A 26,140-nucleotide genomic window follows, 5' to 3' on the forward strand; every position below is an offset into this window, starting at 1 on the left:
GCCACTGTACTCCAGCTTAGGTGACAGAGCAAGACCATCTCAAAACAACAACAACAACAAACAGCCCCCCAAACCCAGGTATTATAAATATGTTCAAGGAACTAAAGAAAATCATATCTAAAGAATTAAAGGAAAATATGAGAACAGTGTCTTGCCAAACAGAGAATATGAATAAACAGATATAAATGATTAAAAATAGTTAAACAGAAATTATGTAGTTGAAAAGTACAATAATAGAAATGAAAAATTCACTAGAGGAACTTATCAGCAGATCTGAGCTGTTTGAAGAAAGAATCAACAGGAAAGTAGGTCAACTGAGATTCTCCAATCTGAGGAACAGAAAAAAAGAATGAATAAAAATGTGAACAGAGACTTGTAGGACATCATCAAACATAAAAACATGCATATAATACATGTCCCAGAAGGAGCAGGAGAGAAAGGACAGAAAGAATATATGAAGAAATAACGGGCAGAAACTTCCCAAATTTGATGAAAGACATTAATCTGCACATCCAAGAGATCAATGAACTCCAAGTAGGATAAACTCAGAGATCCACACCTAGACACATCATATTCAAACTGTTGAAAGACAAAGACAAGAGAATTTGAGGCCACCAATGTATCACAGAAAAGAAATCCTCTGTAAGATTAACAGCTGATTTCTTACCGGAAACCATGGCAGCCAGAGGCAATGGGATGTCATAGTTAAAGTGCTGCAAAAAAAGGAGTATCAATCAAAAGTTCTACATCTAGAAAAACTATCCTTCAAAAATGAAAGAGGGGTGTGATGTCAGTGAAAATGGCAGAGTAGGTAACTCCAAGGTTTGTCTATCCAGAGAAACATCTAAAAAAAGGAGCAAAAACTGCCAGAGCTCTGGAAAATAGCCAAAGGTCTATAGCAACCCAGTGAACACTGAATCAAGAAAGAAGCAAATTCAGAAATGTAGGAAAGCTTATAAAAAAGACAAAAAAAAGAAAAAAAAAGAAAAAAGAAAGAAAGCACAGGTAACATAGTGAGACCCAGTATCTCTGGGGAAACAACAACAACAACAACAAACAAAAAAATAGGCATGGTGCCATGTGCCTATAGTCCCAGCTACTCAGGAGGCTGAGGCAGGAGGATTGCTTGAGCTCAGGAGGTCAAGGCTGTAGTGAGCCATGATTGCACTGCTGTGCTCCCACCTGGGTGACAGAGTGAGACATTGTCTCTTTAAAAAAAAAAAAGACAACAAATAAATGCTGGTGAGGATGTGGAGAAAGGGGAGCTCATATACATTGTTGGCAGGAATGTAAATTAGTATAGCTGTTATGGACAATATTAGGGAGGTTCCTCAGTAAATTAGAACTATCATATGATTCAACAATCCCACTACTGAGGAGTATATAGCCAAAGAAAACGAAATCTGTATATTGAAGAGATATCTGTAATCCCATGTTTATTGTAACACTGTTCAAAATAGCCAAGATATGGAATCGACCTAAGTGTTCATCAATGGATGAATGGATTTTAAAATGTGCTATATATACATAATAGAATACTATTCATACATAACAAAGAACAAAATCCTGTCATTTACAGCAATATGGATGAATTTAGAAGACATTATGTTAAGTGAAATAAGCCAAGCACAGAAGAACAAACACTATATGATCTCACTCATGTGGAATCTAAAAAAGTTGACTCATAGAGGTAGTATATTAGTTAGTTTTTGCATTGCTATAAAGAAATACATGAGGCTGGGTAATTTATAAATAAAAGAGGTTTTATTTTGGCTCATGGTCCTGCAGGCTGTACAGGAAGCATAGTACCAGCATCTGCTTCTGGTGATGCTGGCACCAGATGCTTGGGAGGATTGCTTGAACTTGAGTGATGATCTGTGATCACACCTCTGCACTCCAGCCTGGGTGACAGAGCAACACCCCATACCAAAACAACAAAAATAAAACCCCAGCACCACCACCGCCCCCACCCCCGCCACCAAAAACCCAAGGTCGGTTCTGTTGCCTCTGGAACCAAGGAACAGGGTTTCACATTGGGAATGTAAGCTGGTGCACGGGGTGAGCTCCCAGGGCCTTGGGGAGCTCAACCCCAGTGGCTTTGCAGGGTGCACTCCCTGTGTCTGCTCTCACGGGTTGGAGTTGAGTACCTGCAACTTTTCCAGGTTTAGGCTGCAAGCTGCCCATGGCTCTATCATTCTTGGGTCTGGAGAGCAGTGGGTCCTTTCCCACAGCTCCACTAGGCAGTGTCCTAGTGAAGACTCTGTGTGGGGGCTCTAGCCCCACATTTCCTCTTTGCACTGCTTTAGTAAAGGTTCTCTGTGAGGACTCTGGCCCTGTAGCAGGCTTCTGCCTGGACACCTGGGCTTTCTTATACATCCTCTGAAATCTAGGGGAAAGCTGCTAAACCTCCTTCACTCTTGCATTCCCTAAGCCCACAGACTTAACACCATGTGGAAGCCACCAAGGCTTGCAGCAGCTTGTTCTTTCCAAAGTCATGGCCCCAGCAATATGGGTTCCAGAGCAGACCTTATTTGAGCTAAGACGAGCTGGAGAAGCCAGAATGTGGGGAGCAGTGTCCCAAGGCTGCTCAGGGCAGCAGGACCCTGGACCTGGTCCCATAAATCATTCAGTCCTCTTAGGCCCCTGGGCCTGTTATGAGAGGGGCTGCCTCGATCTCTGAAATGCCTTCAGGGCCTTTTCCCCATTGTCTTGGATATTAGCACTTGGCTCTGTTTTTGTCATGCTAATCTCTCTAGCAAATGGTTGCTTCATAGCCTGCTTGAATTTCCATCCTGATAGGGCTTTCTCTGTCTCTGCAAAATGGCCAATCTGCAAATTGTCCAGACTTTCATACTGTGCTTCCCTTTTAAATATAAGTTCCAACCTTAACCTCTTCTTTGCTCCCATATCTGATCAAAGGCTGTTAGAAGCAGCCAGGACACATCTTGAACATTTTACTGCTTAGAAATTTCTTCTGCTAAATTCCCTAAGTCATCACTCTTATATTCAGCCTTCCACAAAGCCCTAGGATATGGAAACAATGGAAACAATGCAAACGAGTTCTTTGCTAAGGGATAACAAGGGTGACCTTTATTGTAGTTCTCAATAGATTCCACATTTCCATCTGAGACCTCATCAGCCTGGGCTTCACTGTCCATATTTTTGTCAGCATTTTTGTCACAACCATTTAACCAGTCTCTAAGAGGTTCCAAACTTTTCCTCATCTTCCTGACTTCTGAGACTTCCAAGCTCTTCCATGCTCCCTGTTACCTAGTTCCAAAGCTGCTTCCACATTTTCAGGTATCTTTATATCAGTACCACACTTCTGGTACCATTTTTCCCATATTAGTCAGTTTTTATGTTGCTGAGGTAAAGAACTATGAGGTAAAGAAATACCTGAGGCTGAGTAATTTATAAAGAAAAGAGGTTATATTTTGGCTCATGGTTCTGCAGACTATACAGGAAGTATGGTGCTGGCATCTGGTTCTGGTGAGGGTCCCAGGAAGCTTACATGGTAGAAGGCAAAGGGGAGCCAGCATGTCACATGGTGAGAGAGAGAGCAAGAGAGAGAGGGGGGAACTGCCACACACTATTAAACAACCAGATCTCATGTGAACTCAGAGTGAGAACTCACTTATCACCAATGGAATGGTGCTAAACTATTCATGAGGGATCTGCTCCCATGATCCAATCAACTCCTGCTAGGCCCCATCTCCAAAATTGGGAACTATATTTCAACATGAGATTCGGGGGAGCTGAACATCCAAACCATATTATGTGAATAGTGGTTGCTAAAGGCTGGGAAGAGTAGGGAGGAAGTAGAGGAGGAGAGGTTGGTTAATGAGGTACAAAGTTACAGATAGGAGGAATTAATTTTGGTGCTCTGCACAATAGAGTGATGATATTTAGCAATATGCATTGCATACTTCAAAATAGCTAGAAGAGAGGACTTTGAATGTTCTTATCACAAAGAAATGATGTGTTTGAGGTGATGAATATGCTAATTACCCTGATTTGACATTACACATTGTATATATGTATTGAAACATCATACTGTACCCCATAAATACAATTATTATATGTCAGTTAAAAACAAAATAGAAGTTACAAAACACAATCTATTAAAAAAACTGATTGCAAACATTATACTTAATGATGAGAAACCTGATGCCTTCCTACTAAGATCAGGAACAAGAAAAGGATGTCTACTTTCACCCCTCCTATTTAACATCATACTGGAAGTCCTGGCTAATGCAGTAAAACAAGAAAAAGAAATAAACATGTAAAGACTGGAAAGGAAGAAATAAAACTGTCTTTGTCCACATACATATTTTAAAAGTTGGAAAAGTTTTGTTATATTTTCACTTGCCTTGTCCATTCCCCTCCCCAGCGTGGTGATGATCCTGAAGACAGCAGCTCACATTCCTAATGTAGAACCCTGGTCCTTGGTTCCAGAGCAGACCTTACTCGTTTGTTTGTTGAGATGGGGTCTTGCTCTGTTGCCCAGGCTGGAGTGCAGAGGCGTGATCACAGATCTTTGCAGCCTCAGCTGCTTGGGCTCAAGCAGTCCTCCCACCTCAGCCTCCTGAGTAGCTGGGACCACAGGCATGCACCATAATGCCCAGCTAATTTTTGTATGTTTTGTAGAGATGGGGTCTCGCTATGCTGCCCAGGCTGGTCTCAGACTCCTGGGCTCAAGTGATCTACCCACCTTGGATCTCCCAACAGTCATGAGCCACCATACACTAACCCAGACCTTGTTCTTAAGGAATTGTATTGGTCCATTTTGACCTGAGAGCCGGTTGAAGGACTGATGGAAGTTGACTGCTTTTGTTTCACCTAGCTTGGAATTTTCTCAAAGCAGAAAGTGGCTATGGAGAGGGAATTTCTTACAAACATTAAAAGGCATATGAACAGTCTATTGCTGCCTGGGGCAAAAAAAAGTTAAAGCAAACAACGGACATACTGAAGTGTAGGAAGAAAGACCTAGAAGGGAGATTCTTTGGATAAGTAGGACATTGAGAAGCTCCTGTGTATATGGAGGAATTTAGAAAGCATTGATGCCCAGGGCAGGATGAATGTTTCAAAAAGACCTAAGATCTCAAGATTTCAACTTTAGCTGATCTTTAGGCTCAGTAAAAACTGGAAGTTAGGGGTATTGTGGAGTTGTAAATGGCTTTGCTAAGCACTGAAAGAGTACCCCAACACAGAGCCAATCTAAAAAAACTAGGAGAACTTTTCTTCCTCCCTCCCTCCCTCATTTCCCAACCTTCCCTCCCTCCTTTCCTACCCTTCCCTCCCTTTCTTCTTTCTTTTTGAGACAAGGTCTTACTCTGTGGCCTAGAGTGAAGTGATATGATCATAGCTCACTGCAGCCTTAAACTCCTGGACTTAAGGGATCCTCCTGTCTCAGTCTGCTGAGTAGCTAGGACTACAGACATATATCACCATGCCCAGCTAATTTTTAAATTTTTTGTAGCGATGGGGTCTCACTATGTTGCCTAGACTGACCTTGAACTCCTGGCCTCAAGAGATCCTCCTGCCTGGGCCTCCCAAAGCACTGGGGTTACAGGCATGAACCACCATGCCTAGCCTGTCTTTTTCCTTTCCTTTTTCTATCCTCTCCTTTATTCTCCTTTCTTTCTCTTTTTCTTTCCCTCCTCTCTCCCTCCTTCCCTCCTTCCTGTCTTCCTTCCTTCCCTCCCTCCTTCCTCTCTTCCCTCCTTCCTTTCCTCCTTTTTTTCTTTCTTTCATTTTTTTTTTTTTTTTTTGAGGTGGAGTCTTGCTCTGTTGCCAGGCTGGGGTACTGTGGCGTGATCTTGGCTCACTGCAACCTCCAGCTCCCTGGTTCAAGTGATTCTCCTGCCTCAGACTCCCGAGTAGCTGGGATTACAGGCATGCACCACCATATCCAGCTAATTTTTGTAGTTTTAGTAGAGACGGGGTTTCACCATGTTGGCCAGGATGGTCTCAATCTTCTGACCTTGTGATCCTCCCACCTCAGCCTCCCAAAGTGCTGGGATTACAGGCACGAGCCACCACTCCTGGCCCCTTTCCTCCTTTCTTTATCAGACAGGGTCTCGCTCTGTTGCCTGGGCTTGGGTGCAGTGACATGATTATAGCTCAATCAGCCTTAAACCCTTGGACTCAAAAGATCCCCATGTGTCAGCCTCCTGAGTAGCTAGGACTACATGCATATACCACCATATCCAGCTAATTAATTTTTTTTTTTTTTTGTAGATATGGTATCTCACTATGTTGCCCAGGCTGCTCTCAAACTCCTGGCCTCAAGAGATTCTCCTACCTTGGCCTCCCAAAGCACTGGGATTCAGGCATGAGTTACAGTGCCTGGCCTTTCTCTCTCGCTCGCTCTCTTTTTCTTATTTCTCTTTATTTTTCCTTTTTCTTTCTTCCTTTTTCCTCCCTTCCTTATTTTGTTTCTTCTTTTCCTCTTCTTCCCTCCATTTTTTCCCCAAACCCTCTCTATCTCCCTTTTTTCCTTTCTTTTTTCCTTCTTTCTTTTTGCTTGAGACATTTAAGAAAATCTCTGTTGGCTGGGCATGGTGGCTCATGTCTGTGGTCACAGCACTTTGGGAGGCCAAGGCAGGCGGATCACTTGAGGTCACGAGTTCGAGACCAGCCTGGCCAAAATGGTGAAATCCTGTCTCTACTAAAAATACAAAAAAAAAAATTAGCCAGGCATGAAGTAATCCCAGCTAGTCAGGAGGCTGAGGTAGGAGAATTGCTTGAAGCTGGGAGGCAGAGGTTGCAGTGAGTTGAAATTGTGCCACACACTCCAGCCTGGGTGACAGAGTGAGACTCCATCTCAAAAAATAGATAGAAAGAAAATCCCTGTCAAAACACTAGTTGACCAGAAAGTAAAGGAATAGAGACTTCAGAGATCACATACAACAAAGAATATAGTGCTTTGCAAAAGTAGTTTAGAAAAGGCATTAAACGAGTAAATACTACTCACATAAAGCAACAAAAATAAATCATGAGGAGGGGGAAGAATTTGATTTCCAGACTTACCACATTGCAATATTTAAAACATTTGGTTTTCAACAAAATATTATAAAGCAATCAAAGAAACAAAAATGTATGACTTATACACAGGCTAAATGAACAGAAACTCTTCTGTTCCGTTCAATGACTGAGGAAACCCAGTCATTGGAATTACTAGACAAAGGCTTTAAAAACAAATGCTCAAAGAGGCCAGGTGCAGTGGCTCATGCCTGTCATCACAGCAATTTGGGAGGCTGAGCTGGGTGGATCACTTGAGGTCAGGAGTTCAAGACCAGCCTGGCCAACGTGGTGAAACGTTGCCTCTACTAAAAATACAAAAATTAGCCGGGCTTGGTGACAGGGGCCTGTATTCCCAGCTGCTCAGGAGACTGAGGCAGGAGAATTGCCTGAACCCAGGAGGTGGAGGTTATCTAGGGGCATTCAATAACAGATTTGAGTAGGTAGAAGAAAGAATTGGTGAACTTGAAGACAGGTCAATTGAACTTGTTCAGTTTGAGAAGCAGAAAGAAAAAATATTGAGGACAAATGAACAGAGCCTATGAGAACTGTGGGACACCGTAAAACATACTAACATACACAGAATACAGGTTCCAGAAGGAGAGGAGAAAATGAGGCAGAAAGAATGTTTAAAGAAATAGTGGCCCCAAATCCCCAAATTTGATGAGAGACATGAATATATACATCCAGAAATTCCAATGAATTCCAAAAAGGAGAAACATAAAAAGAGCCACACTAAGACATATAATGAAACTGTCAAAAGCCAAAAATAAAGTGAGAATCTTGAAAGCAGCAAGGGATAAGCAAGTTGTCACATACAACAAACCTCAATAAGATTAACAGCTGATTTCTCTTCAGAAACTTTGGGGGCCAAAACACAGTGAAATGCCATGTTTAAAATAGAAAAGAAAAAATACTGTCAATGAGAAATGCTGTATTCAGCAAAATTATCCTTCAAAAATGAAGGGGAAGTAAAGACTTCCAGATAAACAAAAATGAGAGGGTTTGTTGCTAGTAAATCTGCCCTCAAAAAAGTGGTAAAAGTAGTTTTGTAGGTGGAAATGAACAAGACAGTAACTTGAACTCATATAAAGAAATAAAGAACTCGGGTAAGGCAACTGCATCAGTAAATACAAAATCTAGTGTTATTGTATATTTTGGTTTGTAACTCTTTAAAAATATATGACTTAAAATTCCAGTGTTATAGTTAATGGGCACACGTGTTTGAAGGAGTAGTTTATAATCACAAAAACAAGAAGGGAGAGAGATGAAGCTGTATAGAGCAGAATTGTTATATACTATTGAAGCTAAGGTTGTATTAATTAAAAATAGATTGTTATAAATTTAAGAGGTTAATTATAATCCAAAGGGTAAACACTAAGGGAACAACCAAAAAAAAAAAAAAAAAAAACTATACAGAAAGGGAAATGAGAAAGGAATCAAAGTGGCACACTACAAAAAAATTAGGTATATACACAAAAAGGCAGTAATGGAGGAATTGAGGAACAAAAATATATGTCATATAGAAAACAAATAGGAAAACAGCAGAAGTGTGTCCTTTATCTATAATTACTTTAAATATAAATGGATTAAATTCTCCAATTAAAAGGCAGAGATTAACAGATTTTTAAAATCCCAATCATATGTTGTCTACAGGAGACTCACTTTAGATTCAAAGGTACAAATAGTCATGACCAGCCTGGCCAACATGGCAAAAACCCTGTCTGTACTAAAAATACAAAAATTAGCCAGGTGTGGTAGTGCACACCTGTAGTCCCAGCTACCCAGGAGGCTAAGGCATGAGAATCACTAGAACTCGGTGGCAGAGGTTGCTGTGAGCTGAAATAGCACCACTGCACTGCAACCTGGGTGACAGAGTGAGACTCTGTCTCAAACAAACAAAGAAACAAACAAACCAAAGATACAAATAGGTTGAAAGTGAAAGAATGGAAAAAGGTATTCCAAACAAATAGAAACCAAAAGATATCTGGGGGTGGCTATACTAATATCAGACAAAATAGATAGTAAGGCAAAAACTGTTCTAAGAGAAAAGAAAGGACATTATATTGACAAAGGGATCAATTCATCAGGAATATAAAAACAATTTTTCTCTAGTACACAAGGATCACTCTCCAGGATAGATTATATATTAGACCATACAACAAATCTCAATAAATTAAAATATTGAAATCCAAGCAATCGTAAGCAAAAAGAAAAAATCTGGAAGCATCACATTATCCAACTTCAAATTATACTACATGGCTATAGTAACCATAACAGCATGGTACTGGTATAAAAGTAGATGCATAGATGCAATGGAAAAGAATAGAGAACCCAGAAATAAGGCCAAATACTTAACAACCAACCAATATTCAAAGCATACAAAAACATAAATTGGGGAAAGGACACCCTATTCAATAAATGGTGCAGGGAGAACTGGTTAGTCACATGTAGAAGAATGAAACTGGATCCGTGTCTCTCACCATATACAAAAATTAACTCAAGATGGAATAAAGACTTACCTCTAACACCTGAAACGATAAAAATTCTAGAAGACAACCTGGGAAAAACTCTTCTGGACATTGGCCTAGGCAAACAGTTTACAATTGAGACCCCAAAAGCAAATGCAACAAAATTAAATAAATGGGACCTAATTCAACTAAAAAGCTTCTGCAAAGGAAATAATCAGAGTAAGTAGACAACATACACAGTGGGAGAAAATATTTGGAAATTATGCATCTGACAAAGGACTAACATCCAAAATCTACAAAGAACTCAAATTAGCAAGAAAAACAAATCCCATTAAAAAATGGGCAAAGGATATGAATAGACATTTATCAAAAGAAGATACACAAATGGCCAACAAACATTTGAAAAAATGCTCCACATGACACTAATCAGCATGGAAATGTAAATTAAAACCACTTTACCCCAGCCAGAGTAGCCATTATTAAGAAGTCAAAAAGCAATATAGATGTTGGAGTGGATGTGGTGAAAAGGGAATGCTTATACATTGCTGGTAGGAATGTAAATTAGGACAACCTCTATGGAAAACAGTATGGAGATTTCTCCAAGAACTAAAAGTATATCTACCATTCAATCCAGCAATCCCACTACTGACTATCTCCCCAAAGGAAAAAAAAAATCACTATATCAGACACCTGCATGCATTTTTTTTTTTTGAGATGGAATCTGGCTCTGTTGTTCAAGCTGGAGTGGAGTGCAGTGAGTGGCACGATCTCAGCTCCCTGCAACCTCTGCTGTCAGGTTCAAGTGATTCTCCTGCCTCAGCTTCCTGAGTAGCTGTGATTACAGGCATAAGCCACCACGCCTGGCTAATGTTTGTATTTTTAGTGGAGACAGCATTTCGCCATGTTGGCCAGGCTGGTCTCAAACTCCTGGCCTTGAGTGATCTGCCCACCTCTGCCTCCCAAAGTGCTGGGATTACAGGCATGAGTCACTGTGCCAGGTCTGCATGCATATGTGTATTGCAGTGCAATTCACGGTTGTAAAGATATGGTATCAACCTAAGTGCCCATCAACCAATGAGTGGATAAAGAAAATGTGGTATATACACATGATGAAATACTACTCAGGCATTAAAAAAGAACAAAATAATGTCTTTTGCAGCAACTTGGATGGAATTGGAGGGTATTATTCTAAGTGAAGTAACTCAGGATTGAAAAACCAAATACTGCATATTCTCACTTATAAGTGGGAGCTAAACTCTGGGTATGCAAAGGCATACAGAGTGGTATAATGGACATTGTAGGGAGACAGTGAACTCAGAAGGGGGAGGTTTGGAGGTGGGTGAGGGACAAAAAACTACCTATTGGGCACAATGCACACCTACATGGGTGATGGGTGCATCCAAGTAGTGTACATTGCGCCCAATAGGCAGTCTAAAATCTCAGGTTCAGACTTCTCTGCTACACAATTCATCCATGTAACCAAAAACCACGTGTACCCCTAAAAGTATTGAAATAGGCCAGGGGCAGTGGCTCACATCTGCAATCCCAGCCCTTTGGAAGGCCAAGATGGGAGGATCACTTAAGTCCAGGAGTTTAAGATCCGCCTGGGCAACATAATGAGACCCCATCTATTTAAAAAAAAAAAAGGAGTGGTGATGCATGCCTGCAGTCCTAGCTGCTTGGGAGGCTGATGTGGGAGGATCACTGGAGCCCAGGAAGTCAGGGGTGCAGTGGGCCATAACTGTATCACTGCATTCCAGACTACATGATAGAGCAAGATCTTGTCTCAAACAAACGAACAGACAGAATCCCCCCAAACAAAAAACAATTGAAATAAAAAAAAATTTAAAAAGAAACACACACACACACACGAAACACACACAGAGCCATATATATATATACATATATATAATGAATTCTACCAGTCACTTAAAGAAATATACATATACATAAAATTAGACGAAGTATCTTCACTGACAACAATAAAACGGAACTAGAAATCAATAACAGAGGAAGACTACATTTTTCAAATATGTGTAAATTAAACAGCATACTCTTTTTTTTTTTTTTTTGAGATGGAACTTGGCTCTTGTTGCCCAGGCTGGAGTGCAATGACGCAATCTCAGCTCACTGCAACCTCCGACTCCTAGGTTCAAGCGACTCTCCTGCCTCAGCCTCCCGAGTAGCTGGGATTATAGGCATGTGCCACCACGCCCAGCTAATTTTGTATTTTTAGTAGAGACAGGGTTTCTCCATGTTGGTCAGGCTGGTCTCAAACTCCTGACCTCAGGTGATCCACTCACCTTGGCCTCCCAAAGTGCTGGGATTACAGGCGTGAGCCACTGTGCCTGGCCTTAAACAGCATACTCTTTTTTTTTTTTTTTTTGAGACCAAGTCTTGCTCTGTCTCCCAGGCTGGAGTGCAATGGCACAACCTCAGCTCAGCTCACTGCAACCTCCGCCTCCTGGGTTCAAGCAATTCTCCTGCCCCAGCTTCCTGAGTAGCTGGGATTACAGGCACATGCCACTGCGCCCACCTAATTTTTGTATTTTTTGGTAGAGATGGGATTTCACCATGTTGGCCAGGTTGGTCTCAAACTCCTGACCTCAGGTGATCCACCTGCCTCAGCCTCCCAAACTGCTGGGATTACAGGCGTGAGCCACTGTGCCCAGCCAACAGCATACTCTTAACTAATGGGTCAGAGAAAGAAATCACAAGGGAAATTAGAAAATATAAGATGAAAATAAAAAACATAATATAACAAAATTCACAGGATGCAGTGAAAGCAGTGTTCAGAGGAAAATTTGTACCTATAAATGCTTAACATTAGAAAAGAAGAAAGGTCTCAAATCAGTAACCTAACTTTATGCCTTAAGGAACTAGAAAAAGAAGAGCAGATAAAGCTAGCAGAAGGAAGGAAATAAAAAAATACTAGAACGAGATAAACAAAATAGAGGGTAGAGAAACAATAGAGAAAATGAACAAAATCAAAAGTTGGTTCTTTAAAAAGATCAACAAATTGACAAGCCTTTAGCTAGATTGACTAAGAAAATAAGACTCAAATTACTAATGTCAGAAATGAAATTTGGGACATTTCTACTGACCTTATCGAAGCAAAAAGGGTTATAGGAGAATACCATAAGCAATTATATGCCAACAAGTTAAATAATCTAGGTGAAATGGACAGCACACAAATTGACTCAAGAAGAAATAGAAAACTGACCCATCAGAACAGATAACAAAAGATTGAATCAGTAATCAAAAACCTCCCAACAATGAAAATCTCAGGACGAGGTAGTTTCACATGTGAATTCTACCAGTCATTTAAGGAAAGACTAACACCAATTCTTCCCAAACTCTACCAAAAAAGAGAAGAGGGAAGACTTCTGAGCTTATCCATGAGACCAGCACAAAACATCATAAGAAAAGAAAACTATAGACAGATGTTCTTTAAGAATATAGATGCAAAAATTGTAATTGAGAGAGTAACAAACTGGAGCCAGCCAGAAGCATACTTAGCAGAATTATACACCACGATCAAGTGGGATTTATCTCAGGAAAGTAAGGGTGATTCAAAATACAAAAATCAGTCAATGTAATACACCAGTAGAATGAAGGAAAAAAGTTCACCTCAGTTGATGTAGAAAAAGCATTTGATGAAATCCCACATTCTTTCATTATATATAAAAAAGTAAACTACAAATAGAAAGGAAATTCCTTAACTTGATAAAGGGCATTTATGAAAAAACCCACAGTTAGCTTCAGACTTAATTGAGAAAGACGAAAAGTCTTCCCCCTAAGATTAGGAACAAGACTAATATGACTGCTTTCACCACGATTTAACATTGTACTGAAAGTTCTAGCCAGAATCATCAGTCAAGAAAAAGAAACAAAAGACATTTAAATTGAAAAGAAAGAAGTAAAGCTATGAACATGCGTCAGAGATATTGTGGATTAAATTTCAGACCACAATAAAGTGAGTCATGTGATTTTATTTTGTTTCCTGGTACATATAAAAGTTAAGTTTACATTATACTGAGTCTGTTAAGTGTGCAATAGCATTAGATCTAAAAAAAATGTATATACCTTAATTTAAAAATACTTTATTGCTAAAAAATGCCAACAATAATCTGAGCCTTCAGCAAGACATAATCTTTTTGCTGGTGGAGGGTCTTGCCTTGATGTTGATGGCTGTTGACTGATCAGGGTGATGGTTGCTGAAGGCCGGAGTGTCTGTGGCAATTTCTTAAAATAAGACAACAAGGAAGTTTGCCACATCAATCAACTCTTCCTTTCATGAAAGATTTTTCTGTAGCAAGTGATGCTGGTTGTTAACTTATTACCCACAGTAGAACTTCTTTCAAAGTTGAAGCCAATCCTCTCAAACCCTGCTGCTGCTTTTATCAACGAAGTTTATGGAATATTCTAAATCCTTTGTTGTCATTTCAACAACTTTCACAGCATCTTCACCAGGTGTAGATTCCATCTCAAGAAACCAGTTTCTTTGCTCACCCATGAAAAGCAACTCCTCATCTCTTCAAGTTTTATCATGAGATTGCAGCAGTTTAGTCACATCTTCAAGCTCCACTTCTAATTCTAGTTCACTTGCTATTTCCACAACATCTGCAATTACTTCCTCCAGTGAAGTCTTGAACCCCTCAAAGTCATCCGTGAAGATTGGAATCAACCTCTTCCAAATTCCTGTTCATGTAGATATTTTGATCTCTTGTGAGTCCTGAATGTTCCTAATGGCATCTAGAATGGTGAATTCTTTCCAGAAGGTTTTCAATTTACTTTACCCAGACCCATCAGAAGAATCACTGTCTATAAATACTATAAATACATATGCTATGTATTTATGAAATATATTTCTTAAATAATAAGAGTTAAAAGTTGAAATGACTCCTTGATCAGAATGGATATTTTATTAGCCGGCCTGAAAACAACTTCTTCATCTTTTTATACATCTCCACCAGAACTCTTAGGTGACCAGGTGCATTGTCAATGGGTAGTAACATTTTGAAAGGAATCTTTTTTTCTGAGCAATATGTCTCAACAGTGGGCTTAAAATATTCCATAAACCATGCTGTAAACCAATGTGCTGTCATCTGGGCTTTATTGTTCCATTTTTAGAGCACAGGCAGAGTGGATTTAGCATCATTCTTAAGGGCTCTAGGATTTTTGGAATGGTAAATGAGCACTGGCTTCAACTTAAAGTCACCAGCTGCATTACCCCCTAACAAGAGATTCAGCCTGTCCTTTGAACTTTTGAAGCCAGGCCTTACTTTTCCCCTGTAGCTAGGAAAGTCCTAGATGACTTCTTCTTCAGATATAAAGCTTTTTTGTCTACTTTGTCACATTGAACATCTGTTGTTGAGTGTAGCCACTTTCATCAACTCTCTTAGCTAGGTCTTCTAGATAAGGCATTGCAGCTTCTCTATCAGTACTTGCTGCTTCATGTTGTACTTTTATGTTCTGGAGATACGTTATTTTCTCAAACCTCAAGAACCAACCTCTGCTAACTTTCAGCTTTTCTTCGGCAGCCTCCTCTCTCTCAGACTTCAAACAATTGAAGAGAGTTAGGGCCTTGCTTTGGATTAGGCTTTGGTTTTAAGGAATGTTGTGGCTGGTTTGATCTGTCCAGACCGCCAAAACTTTCTCCATGTGAGCAATAGGGCTGTTTTGCTTTCTTATCATTTATGTGTTTACTGGAATAGCACTTTAAATTTTCTTCAAGAACTTTTCCTTTCTATTCCCAACTTGGCTAACTTTTTGGTGCAAGAGGTTTAGGCTTTCAACATGCTTTCCTCACTAAGCTTAATTATTTCTAGCTTTTGATTTGAAGTGAGAGACTTGCGACTCTTCATTTCACTTGAACACTTAGAGATCGTTGTAGGGTTATTAACTGACCTGACTTAAATATTGTTATGTCTCAAGGAATAAGGAGGCCCCAGCAGAGGGCGAGAGATGGAGGAATGGCTGGTCAGTGGAACAGTCCGAACATGCACATGTATTGAGTTTGCTGTCTTATATGGATCCGGTTTATGCCATCCCAAGCAATTAAAACAGTGTGAACCCCGAAAATCTGAGACAGGTCTCAGCAAATTTAGAAAGTTTATTTTGCCAGGGTTGAGGATGCATGCCTGTGACACAGCCTCAGGAGGTCCTGATGACTTGTGCCCAAGGTGGTCAGAACATAGTTTGGTTTTATACATTTTAGGCAGACATGAGACATCATTCAAGATATGTAAGATGAACATTGGTTTGGTCTGGAAAGGTGGGACAGCTTAAGCAGGGAGAAGGGCTTTCAGGTCCTAGGTAGATAAGAGACAAATAGTTGCATTCTTTTGAGTTTCTCATCAGTCTCTCCAAAGGAGGCAATCAGATATGCATTTATCTCAGTGAGTAGAGGGGTGACTTTGAATAGAATGGGAGGCAGGTTTGCCCTACGCAGTTCTCAGCTTGACTTCTCCCTTTAGCTTAGTGATTTCAGTGCCCAGGATATTTTCCTTTCACAATAGTAACATCAAAGATCACTGATCACAGATAACCATAACAGATATAATAATAATGAAAAATTTGGAAATATTGTGAGAATTACCAAAATATGACACAGAAACATGAAATGAGCACACACTGTTGGAAAAATGACACCTATAGACTTGCTTAATGTAGGGTTGCCACAAAAGTTAAATTTGTGAAAAACTTGCAGTGTCTGCACAGTGCAATAAAGTGAAGTGCAATAAAACAAGGCATGCCTGTATCTCTATTTGCAGATTACTTGGTCTTATATATAGGAAATCCTAAAAGAATCCGTATACTCACACACACACAAGAGGTATTAAACAAATTCAGCAAAGTTGCAAGATACAAGATTAACAACAAAATCAATTATATTTCTTTTTTTCTCTGTACTGTATTAACTGAAAAAAATCAATTGTATTTCTATGCACTATCAATTAATAATCTGAAAAGGAAATTAAGAAAATTATCTTTTTTTTTTTTTTTTGAGACGGAGTCTCGCTCTGTAGCCCAGGCTGGAGTGCAGTGGCCGGATCTCAGCTCACTGCAAGCTCCGCCTCCCGGGTTCACGCCATTCTCCGGCCTCAGCCTCCCGAGTAGCTGGGACTACAGGCACCCGCCACCTTGCCCGGCTAGTTTTTTGTATTTCTTAGTAGAGACGGGGTTTCACCGTGTTATCCAGGATGGTCTCGATCTCCTGACCTCGTGATCCACCCGTCTCGGCCTCCCAAAGTGCTGGGATTACAGGCTTGAGCCACCGTGCCCGGCCAAGAAAATTATCTTTACAAGAGCATCCAAAAGAATAAAATACCTAGGAAAAAAATTAAGGTAGTGAGAGATGAATACTGAAAACTACAAAACGTTGCTGAAAGAAATTAAAGAGACTTGAATAACTGAAAAGACATCCTGTGTTCATGGAAGAGAAGACTTAATCTTGTTAAAATGGCAATACTTTTCAAAGCAATCTACAGATGCAATGCAATTTCTGTCAAAATTCCAATAGTTTTTTTGTTGTTGCAGAAATGGGAAAGGAGATCTTCAAATTCATATGGATGTGAAAGGGCCCCAAATAGCTAAAACAATATTGAAAACAAGGAACAAAGTTGGAGGACTTGCACTTTCTGACTTCAAAACTGACTACCAAGATATAGCAATCAAAACAGCATGGTACTAGCAATAGGATAGACATATAGACCAAGGGAATAGAACTGAGAATCTAGAAATAAATTCAAATATCTATGGTCAATTGATTTTTTGACAAGGGGGTCAAGACCATTCAATGGGGAAAAAGTAGTAGTCTCTTCAACAAATAGTATTTGGACAACTTGGTATTCACCTGCAAAAGACTGAAGTTTGACACCTACCTCACACCATGTACAAAAACAAACTAAATCAACAACCAAAATATAAGAACTAAAACTTTTAGAAGAAAACAAAGGGGTAAATCTTCATGAACTTGGATTTGGTAATGGATTCTTACACATGACATTAAAAGTACAGACAATAAAAGAAAAAACAGACAAATTGGACTTCATCAAATTAAAACATTCATGCATCTAAGGACACTATCAAGAAGGTGAGAAGAGGCTGAGTATGGTGGTTCATACCTGTAGTTTCAGCACTTTGAGAGGCTGAGGTGGGAGGATCGCTTGAGCCCAGTTTGAGTTTAGACCAACCTGACGAAACCCTGTCTGCAAAAAATACAAAAATTAGCCAGGTGTGGTGGCATGTGCCTATGGTCCCAGCTACTTGGGAGGCTGAGGTGTGAGGATCGCTTGAGCCTGGGAGGTTGAGGCTGCAGTGAGCCATGGTCGTGCCACTACACTCCAGCCTGGGTGACAGAGCAAGACCCTGTTTTGAGAAAAAAAAAAAAGTGAAAAGACAATCCATAGAATGAGAGAAAATATTTGCAAATTATATATCTGATAAAGAATTGATATCTAGAATATATAAAGAACTTCTACAACTCAACAGCATCAACAAAACAAGCAACCCAATCTAAAAATGGGCAAAAGACTTACATAGACGTTTCTCCAAAGTAGATATTACAAATGGCCAATAAGCACATGAAAAGATGTTTCACATCACTAGTCATTAGGGAAATGCAAATGAAAACCACAATGAGATACAATTTCACACCTATTAGAATAGTTATTATTAAAAAACAATAAAAAATGGGGCCGGGTGCAGTGGCTCATGCCTGTAAGCCTAGCACTTTGGGAGGCCGAGGCAAGTGAATCAGTTGAGATCAGGAGTTCGAGACCAGTTTGGCCAACATGGTGAAACCTCATCTCTACTGAAAATACAAAAATTAGCCAGGTGTGGTGGCGGGTGCCAGTAATCCCAGCTACTCGGGAGGCTGAGGCAGGAGAATCGCTTGAACCTGGGAGGCAGAGGTTGCAGTGAGAAGATCATGCACTGCACTCCAGCCTGGGCGACAGAGCAAGACTCCGTCTCAAAAAACAAACAAACAAGCAACAACAACAAATGGACAATAACAAGTGTTGGTGAAGATGTAGATAAATTAGAACTATTCTGCATTCCTTGTGGGAGTGTAACAATGGGACAACTACTGTGGAAAACAGTTTGGCAGATTCTCAAAAAGTTAAACATAGTATTCCATGATCTAGCAATTCCACTTCTGGGTATATACACAAAAGATTGGAAAGCGGGGACTCAAACAGATACTTGTATGTGCATACATGTTCATAACCGCATTATTCACAATAGTCAAAATGTGGAAGCAGCCTAAATGCCCATCAACAGATGAATAGATAAACAAAATATGGTAGATGCATACAATGCTATATTATTCATCTTTAAAAAGGAATAGAATTATATTTTTAAGTCAGAAACTAACACATACTAGAAATAGAATTCTGCTATTCTGCTATTCTATTCCCTGTGCTACAAGGTGGAATGAACCTTGGAAACATTCCATGAAGTGAAATAAGCCAGACACAAAGGGACAAATATTGTATGATTTCACCCATATGAGATACCTAGAATAGGCAAATTCATACCATCAGAGAGTAGACTAGAGATTACCTAGGGTTGCAGGGAGAGGGCAATGAGAACTTACTGTTTATTGGGTACAGAGTTTCCATTTGGGATGATGAAATCCTTCTGGAAATGCTAGTGATAGTTGTACAATATTGTGAATGCGCTTAGTGCCACTGAACTGTACACCTTAAAATGGTTAAAAATGATACATTTGATGCATATTTTACCACAATAAAAAGGTACAAAATACTAAAAACTAAAACAAACAAAAAAACTACTAAATTCTACACTTAAAAATAGTGAATTTTGTGGTATTTAAATGATATCTCAATTTTAAAAATTAATGAGCTGAACTGTTGGGAAAAGAGCCACAGAATAACACCAAAAACAGTAGAAAGAAGGAAATAGTAAAGATAAGAGTAGAAATTGATGAAAGAGAAAATGAAGATTCAATAGAATATATTTAGAAAGTATCAACAAAACCAAAAGTTAGCTCTCAGAAAATAATTATAAAATAAAGAACTTTCTTCATGAGACGATCAAGATAAATAGAAGCCCTAAATTAGGAATTAAAAAGGGAAGTATAGATACAGTAGATATCAGAAATCTAACAATTTTATGCCAATAAGTTTGAAAACCTAGCTGAAATAGATAATTTTCTTAAAAAAATTATAAAACTGACTCTCAATACGAAAGCAAAAACCTGAAATAAATATTATATATCCTTTAATGGCTATAAAGCATTGTCTTAGTTTAAAATTTCTACTACCCAAAACGAACAAACCTGGACTATATGGTTTACCTGCATGGAAGATATAATTATAAACATATAAAACTGTCCAGGCATGGTGGCCCACACCTGTAATCCCAGCACTTTGGGAGGCCGACCCAGGCAGATCACTTGAGGTCAGGAGTTCGAAATCAGCCTGGCCAACATGGTGAAACCCCATCTCTACTAAAAATACGAAAATTAGCCAGGTGTGGTGGCAGGCGCCTGTAATCCCAGCTACCTGGGAAGCTGAGTCAGAAGAATCGCTTGAACCGGGGAGGCAGAGGTTGCAGTGAGCTGAGATCGTGCCACTGCACTCCAGCCTGGGTGACAAAGTGAGACTCTGTCTCAAACAAACAAACAAACAAACAAACAAACAAAAAACTATAAAAAAGGTGAAAAGTCAATGTGATAAGTTGGTGTGGGAGAAGATATTTGTAACACATACAACAGGCAAAGCATTAGGATTCAAAATGTATAGAAGATGTCTTCCTGATCAATAAGAAGAAGACAAAACAATACAGCAGAAAATTTGGCAAAAGATTAGAAACAGGCAATTCATAATTTAAACATATAAAAATGCCCAACTTGATTCATAATTAGAGAAACAAAAATTTAAAAATAGGATACTATTTCATATTCGTTAGATTGATGAAGTCTGATAGTCAAAGTGTTAGCAAGGATGTAGAACAAGAGGAACATTGCTGATATTAAAGTAGATTGGTTCAATAACTTCAGAAAACAATTTGCCCATATATAGTGAAGTTAAGACATTCATATCTTACAACGCAGTAATTCCACTCCTAGGTATATATCTGAGAGATACTTTAGACATGTGTACAATAAAACATACAAGAATCGTTTTGAGATATCTTAAAAATGTAAATTAGTTCAGATCACTTCCTTCCTCAAAATCCTCCGAGGCTGAGATTAAAATTCAAAGTCCTCACCAGGCCTACAAGGCATGACAGTTTGCTTGTCTAACCACCTCTCCTGCTCTGCTCTCCCTGTTTCTGTTCTAGCCCTGCTGACTTTGTTGTTCCTTGAACGGCCTCTTTTTCTCCCTAGGGCTCTTGGACTCACCATTCCTTCACTTCCTCAAGGTTTTCCCCCCAGTTTTTATTTTGTCTCGATTCCTGGGTTCAGCGAGACCTCTGTTGACTACCTTTCTTTCCCTCCCTCCCTACCTCCCTCCCTTCCTTCTTTTCTTTCTTCCTTCCTCCCTCCCTCCTTTCTCCTTCCTCCCTCCCTCCCTCCCTCCCTCCCTTCCTTCCTTCCTTCCTTCCTTCCTTCCTTCCTTCCTTCCTTCCTTCCTTCCTTCCTTCCTTCCTTCCTTCCCTCCTTCCAATACATATTAGATATACGTATTTTGGGCTACATGTGATAACTTGATACATTCATATAATCAAATCAGGATAATTGCCTTAAATATTTATCTTTTTCTTATGCTAGGAGCATTTGAATTATTCTCTTCTAGTTATCTTGAAATGCACAATAGATTGATGTTAACTATAGTCACTTCATTGATCTATTGAACATTAGGTCTTATTTCTTCTCAGTGTATATTTGTAACCATTAACCAACCTCTCTTCATCCCCTGCCCTTCCTGGCCTCTGGTAACCACCAGTCTACTCTTTATCTTCATGAGATCCACTTTTTTAGCTCCCACAGATGAGTGAGAACATGTGATATTTGTCCTTCTGTGTTTGGTTGCTTCCATCTTTTTTAAAATAGCTGCTAGGACTGCCTCTTCTCCTCCAACCTGGTGAGTCCCTTTATCTCCTTTGGCTGGTTTATTTTCCTTCCTGCCTGACATTATATTCTATATACATTTGTTCCAGCATTTATTTCAGTCTCTCCTACTAGACTGTAAGCTTCCTGGGGGCTGGACATTTTCTGTCTTACTCATTGTTGCATTTCCCAGTGCCTAAAATGATGTTTGCTTGGTACAGGGTGGGTGCCCAATCACAGCTCTTCCAGTGAGTGAATGGAATTGCGTGATAGTCAACATGTGATGGGAAGGAAACACTTGGATGACACAAAGAGTACTTCTTGGTAAAAGCAAAGCCATTAGAGTTGTAGATGCATGAAAAGAATTTGAAGAAGATTGGTTCATAAACTAAAAGAATATTCTTCAGAAACAGATTGAATATGTATGATTAAGTTAATAGATTAAACAGAAGTAGATATCTGTGTATTTCATCTATATTCCTAAAAGTTTGTATATTCAAGTTGGTCAGAAAACTCTTGGGACCTTCCCTTGGGAAACCTTATATTCAGGTTGAGTTGCAGTATGCTAGAGCCTATACAGTCATTCTGTCTGCCAGTCAGTCATTCCCAAGTACCCAGGGTCACACCCAGCCCCAGGCATAGGGCCACGGGGTAGGAAGGACAGAGAAGGGGAAGGGAGTCAGGCACACTAAGTGTCCGCTGTGTGCCAGGAACTCTGCCTGGGTTTCTCTGTCACATGGGTGACTTAGGAGCACCCCTTCCAGGGCTCAGGCAGGGAGCAGGCCAGAGCTCTAGGGCTGTGCAGCTCGGTCTGACTTCTCCAACCTTTGCTACCCCTGTAGCTCTCGGAGATCTTCTTTGTGTCCATCTGCACATCTGAGTTGTCCATGAAGCTCTATGTGGACCCCATCAACTACTGGAAGAACGGCTACAACGTGCTGGATGTGATCGTTATGATCATTATGCTTCTCCCCTATACCGTCCGCGAGCTCATGGGCAGACAGTTCACTTACGTGCATATCGCTGATGGCATGCAGTCCCTGCGCATCCTCAAGCTTATCGGCTATAGCCGGGGCATCCGGGTGAGTGCGCTGGGGGTGCCATGGTGCTGGGAGGGCAGGCTGTAGGCCCATTTGCCCCGAAGGCCCTAAGGAAATAATGACTGTACTACCATCTTCCAGTTGTTGAGTCCAACGTGTGTGGCAGGTTGATCTTTACCAATATTATCTCATTTACTCTTAAAACAATTCTAAGAACGGTATTATTAGCTCCATTTTACAGATGAAGAAATTGAGGTCACCCAGCAGTGAAATGTCAGAGCTGAGATTTGAAAGGTGTGTCTGACTCCAGAGGCCACATCTGAACTTTTCCTCTCTCTTGTGCTGCGAAGTGCCTGATTTTCTTATGCTACACATCCTTTGAACTACATACCCAGGACGCCTCAGCTTTTTGGTGGCCCAGGCCACTAGCTGCTTTCCCCAAATAGCTGAGAGTCTGCTGCTGTCTTGCTGGGAATAGTCTCTGTGCTTCTGTAAGGTGGCTCTAGAAGGGCTACTGCTGCTGAGAAGTCTTTCTGGGTTGCTGAAAACCATGGAGTGACCAACACTCCCTTGACTCAGAGGCTTCAGAAAGAACCTCAGGGCTGCCCCCCTGCCCTGAATCGTGCCCTCAGGCACTTGTCCTGTGCACAGTAGGTTCACCTAGCTCTGCACCCAGTGTCCATGCTTCTCCAGGCGGGGGCTGGTCTGGGTTCCTGTGTTCAGTCAGGGTGTGTTGACCTGTCCTGTCAGGGGCTGCCCCTCGCCTGGGCTTGGGTGGCTTGCTGTCTAGGGCCTGGCCCCACATTCTGGGAGCCCCAGGCCTGGGTAGAGAAGAGAAGGGGAGCGTTAGAGGTCTCCCCTGCCACGCATACACCTTCGTTTGTTTCTTGCTGTCATGTAAGCAAGCGCCTGCCTGTGTGTGTCCCCTCTCAAACAACGCAATCCAGCCTGCCCTCTCCTTCTCTTCATGGCGAATCCTCTGGGAAAAAGTGTCTGTACTTCCAGTCCCACTTCCCTGTCCATCATTTATGCCCTAGCTGCTTTCCCTACACTCCAGAATATCTAGCCTCTCTGAGGTTGCCAGCATCCTCCTTGTCTTCAAATCCAGTGGCCAATTCCCTTGGCATCCGTGTCACTCCTTTCTCTTGGTTTTCCTCCAGCCTGACTTGTCAGGAGTGTTTATCCTTTGCCTGGCTCATACACGCTGTTTTCTCAGGATGGTCCCTGAGTTCTCCTCCTCTGCTCCCTCTGCACATCCTCTCTGGGTGATCTTTTCCACTTTCCAGGACCCTCCACCTGCCCACCCCTCTCTCTTTGACCTTTAGACCCAACTGCACCCTGGGCATCTCACAGGCTTCTCAAATTTGATGTGTCTAAACTGAACTTGTCACTCACCCCCATCCCCAACCTCAATCCCAAACCCTGGCTTCTCCTCCAGTTCTTTCTTTCCTTCTTTCTTTCTTTCTTTCTTTCTTTCTTTCTTTCTTTCTTTCTTTCTTTCTTTCTTTCTTTCTTTCTTTCTTTCTTTCTTTCTTTCTTTCTTTCTTTCTTTCTTTCTTTCTTTCTTTCTTTCTTTCTTTCTTTCTTTCTTTCTTTCTTTCTTTCTTTCTTTCTTTCTTTCTTTCTTTCTTATACTTTAAGTTCTAGGGTACATGTGCACAATGTGCAGGTTTGTTACATAGGTATACATGTGCCATGTTGGTGTGCTGCACCCATTAACTCATCATTTACATTAGGTATATCTCCTAATACTATCCCTCCCCCGTACCCCCACCCTACAACAGGCCCTGGTGTGTGATGTTCCCCTTCCTGTGTCCAAGTGTTCTCATTGTTCAATTCCCACCTATGAGTGAGAACATGTGGTGTTTGGTTTTCTGTCCTTGTGATAGTTTGCTGAGAATGATGGTTTCCAGCTTCATCCATGTCCCTACAAAGGAGATGAACTCATCCTTTTTATGGCTGCATCGTATTCCATGGTGTGTATGTGCCACATTTTCTTAATCCAGTCTATCATTGATGGGCATTTGGGTTGGTTCCAAGTCTTTGCAATTGTGAATAGTACCGTGATTAACATACGTGTGCATATGTCTTTATAGCAGCATGATTTATAATCCTTTGGGTATATACCCAGTAATGGGATGGCTGAGTCAAATGGTATTTCTAGTTCGTGATCCTTGAGGAATCGCCATACTGTCTTCCACAATGGTTGAACTAGTTTCCGCTCCCACCAACAGTGTAAAAATGTTCCTATTTCTCCACATCCTCTCCAGCACCTGTTGTTTCCTGACTTTTTAATGATCACCATTCTAACTGATGTGAGATGGTATCTCATTGTGGTTTTGATTTGCATTTCTCTGATGGCCAGTGATGATGAGCATTTTTTCTTTTTTTTTTTTTCTTTTTTTTTTTTTTGAGACGGAGTCTCGCTCTGTCACCCAGGCTGGAGTGCAGTGGCCGGATCTCAGCTCACTGCAAGCTCTGCCTCCTGGGTTCACGCCATTCTCCTGTCTCAGCCTCCCGAGTAGCTGGGACTACAGGCGCTACTCAAGTAGCGGGGCCACCTTGCCTGGCTAAGTTTTTGTATCTTTTAGTAGAGACGGGGTTTCACTGGGTTAGCCAGGATGGTCTCGATCTCCTGACCTCGTGATCCGCCCGTCTCGGCCTCCCAAAGTGCTGGGATTACAGGCTTGAGCCACCGCGCCCGGCCCGAGCATTTTTTCATGTGTCTGTTGGCTGCATGAATGTCTTCTTTTGAGAAGTGTCTGTTCATATCCTTCACCCCCTTTTTGATGGGGTTGTTTGATTTTTTGTTGTAAATTTGTTTGAGTTCATTGTAGATTCTGGATATTAACCTTTTGTCAAATGGGCAGATTGGAAAAATTTTCTCCCATTCTGTAGGTTGCCTGTTCACTCTGATGGTAGTTTCTTTTGCTGTGCAGAAGCTCTCTAGTTTAATTAGATCCCATTTGTCAATTTTGGCTTTTGTTGCAATTATTTTGGTGTTTTAGACATGAAGTCCTTGCCCATGCCCATGTCCTGAATGGTATTGCCTAGGTTTTCTTCTAGGGTTTTTATGGTTTTAGGTGCCACATTTAAGTCTTTAATCCATCTTGAATTAATTTTTGTATAAGGTTTAAGGAAGGGATCCAGTTTCAGCTTTCTACATATGGCTAGCCAGTTTTCCCAGCACTATTTATTGAATAGGAATCCTTTCCCCATTTCTTGCTTTTGTCAGGTTTGTCAAAGATCAAATGGTTGTAGCTGTGTGATATTATTTCTGAGGGCTCTATTCTATTCTGTTGGTCTATATCTCTGTTTTGGTACCAGTACCATGCTGTTTTGGTTACTGTAGCCTTGTAGTATAGTTTGAAGTCAGGTAGCATGGTGCCTCCAGCTTTGTTCTTTTTGCTTAGGATTGTCTTGGCAATGCGGGCTCTTTTTTGGTTCCATATGAACTTTAAAGTAGTTTTTTTCAATTCTGCGAAGAAAGTCATTGGTAGCTTAATGGGGATGGCATTGAATCTATCAATTACCTTGGGCAGTATGGCCATTTTCACAATATTGATTCTTCCTATCCATGA

The 26,140-nt window shown here is 40.6% G+C and overlaps 1 protein-coding gene across 1 annotated transcript in view; it reads left to right on the top strand.

Annotated features, from left to right (window-relative positions):
• Nucleotides 1–26,140, top strand: part of CATSPER3 (cation channel sperm associated 3) — a 46,788-nt gene that overhangs the window by 8,689 nt on the left and 11,959 nt on the right. Inside the window, exon 3 of the mRNA XM_015140948.3 lies at nt 22,362–22,601. Coding sequence (XP_014996434.1) covers nt 22,362–22,601 — 240 coding nt within the window. The remainder of the gene's footprint in view (nt 1–22,361; nt 22,602–26,140) is intronic.

The sequence above is a fragment of the Macaca mulatta genome, chromosome 6 (genome assembly GCF_049350105.2).
Source record: "Macaca mulatta isolate MMU2019108-1 chromosome 6, T2T-MMU8v2.0, whole genome shotgun sequence".
Classification (NCBI taxonomy): domain Eukaryota; kingdom Metazoa; phylum Chordata; class Mammalia; order Primates; family Cercopithecidae; genus Macaca; species Macaca mulatta.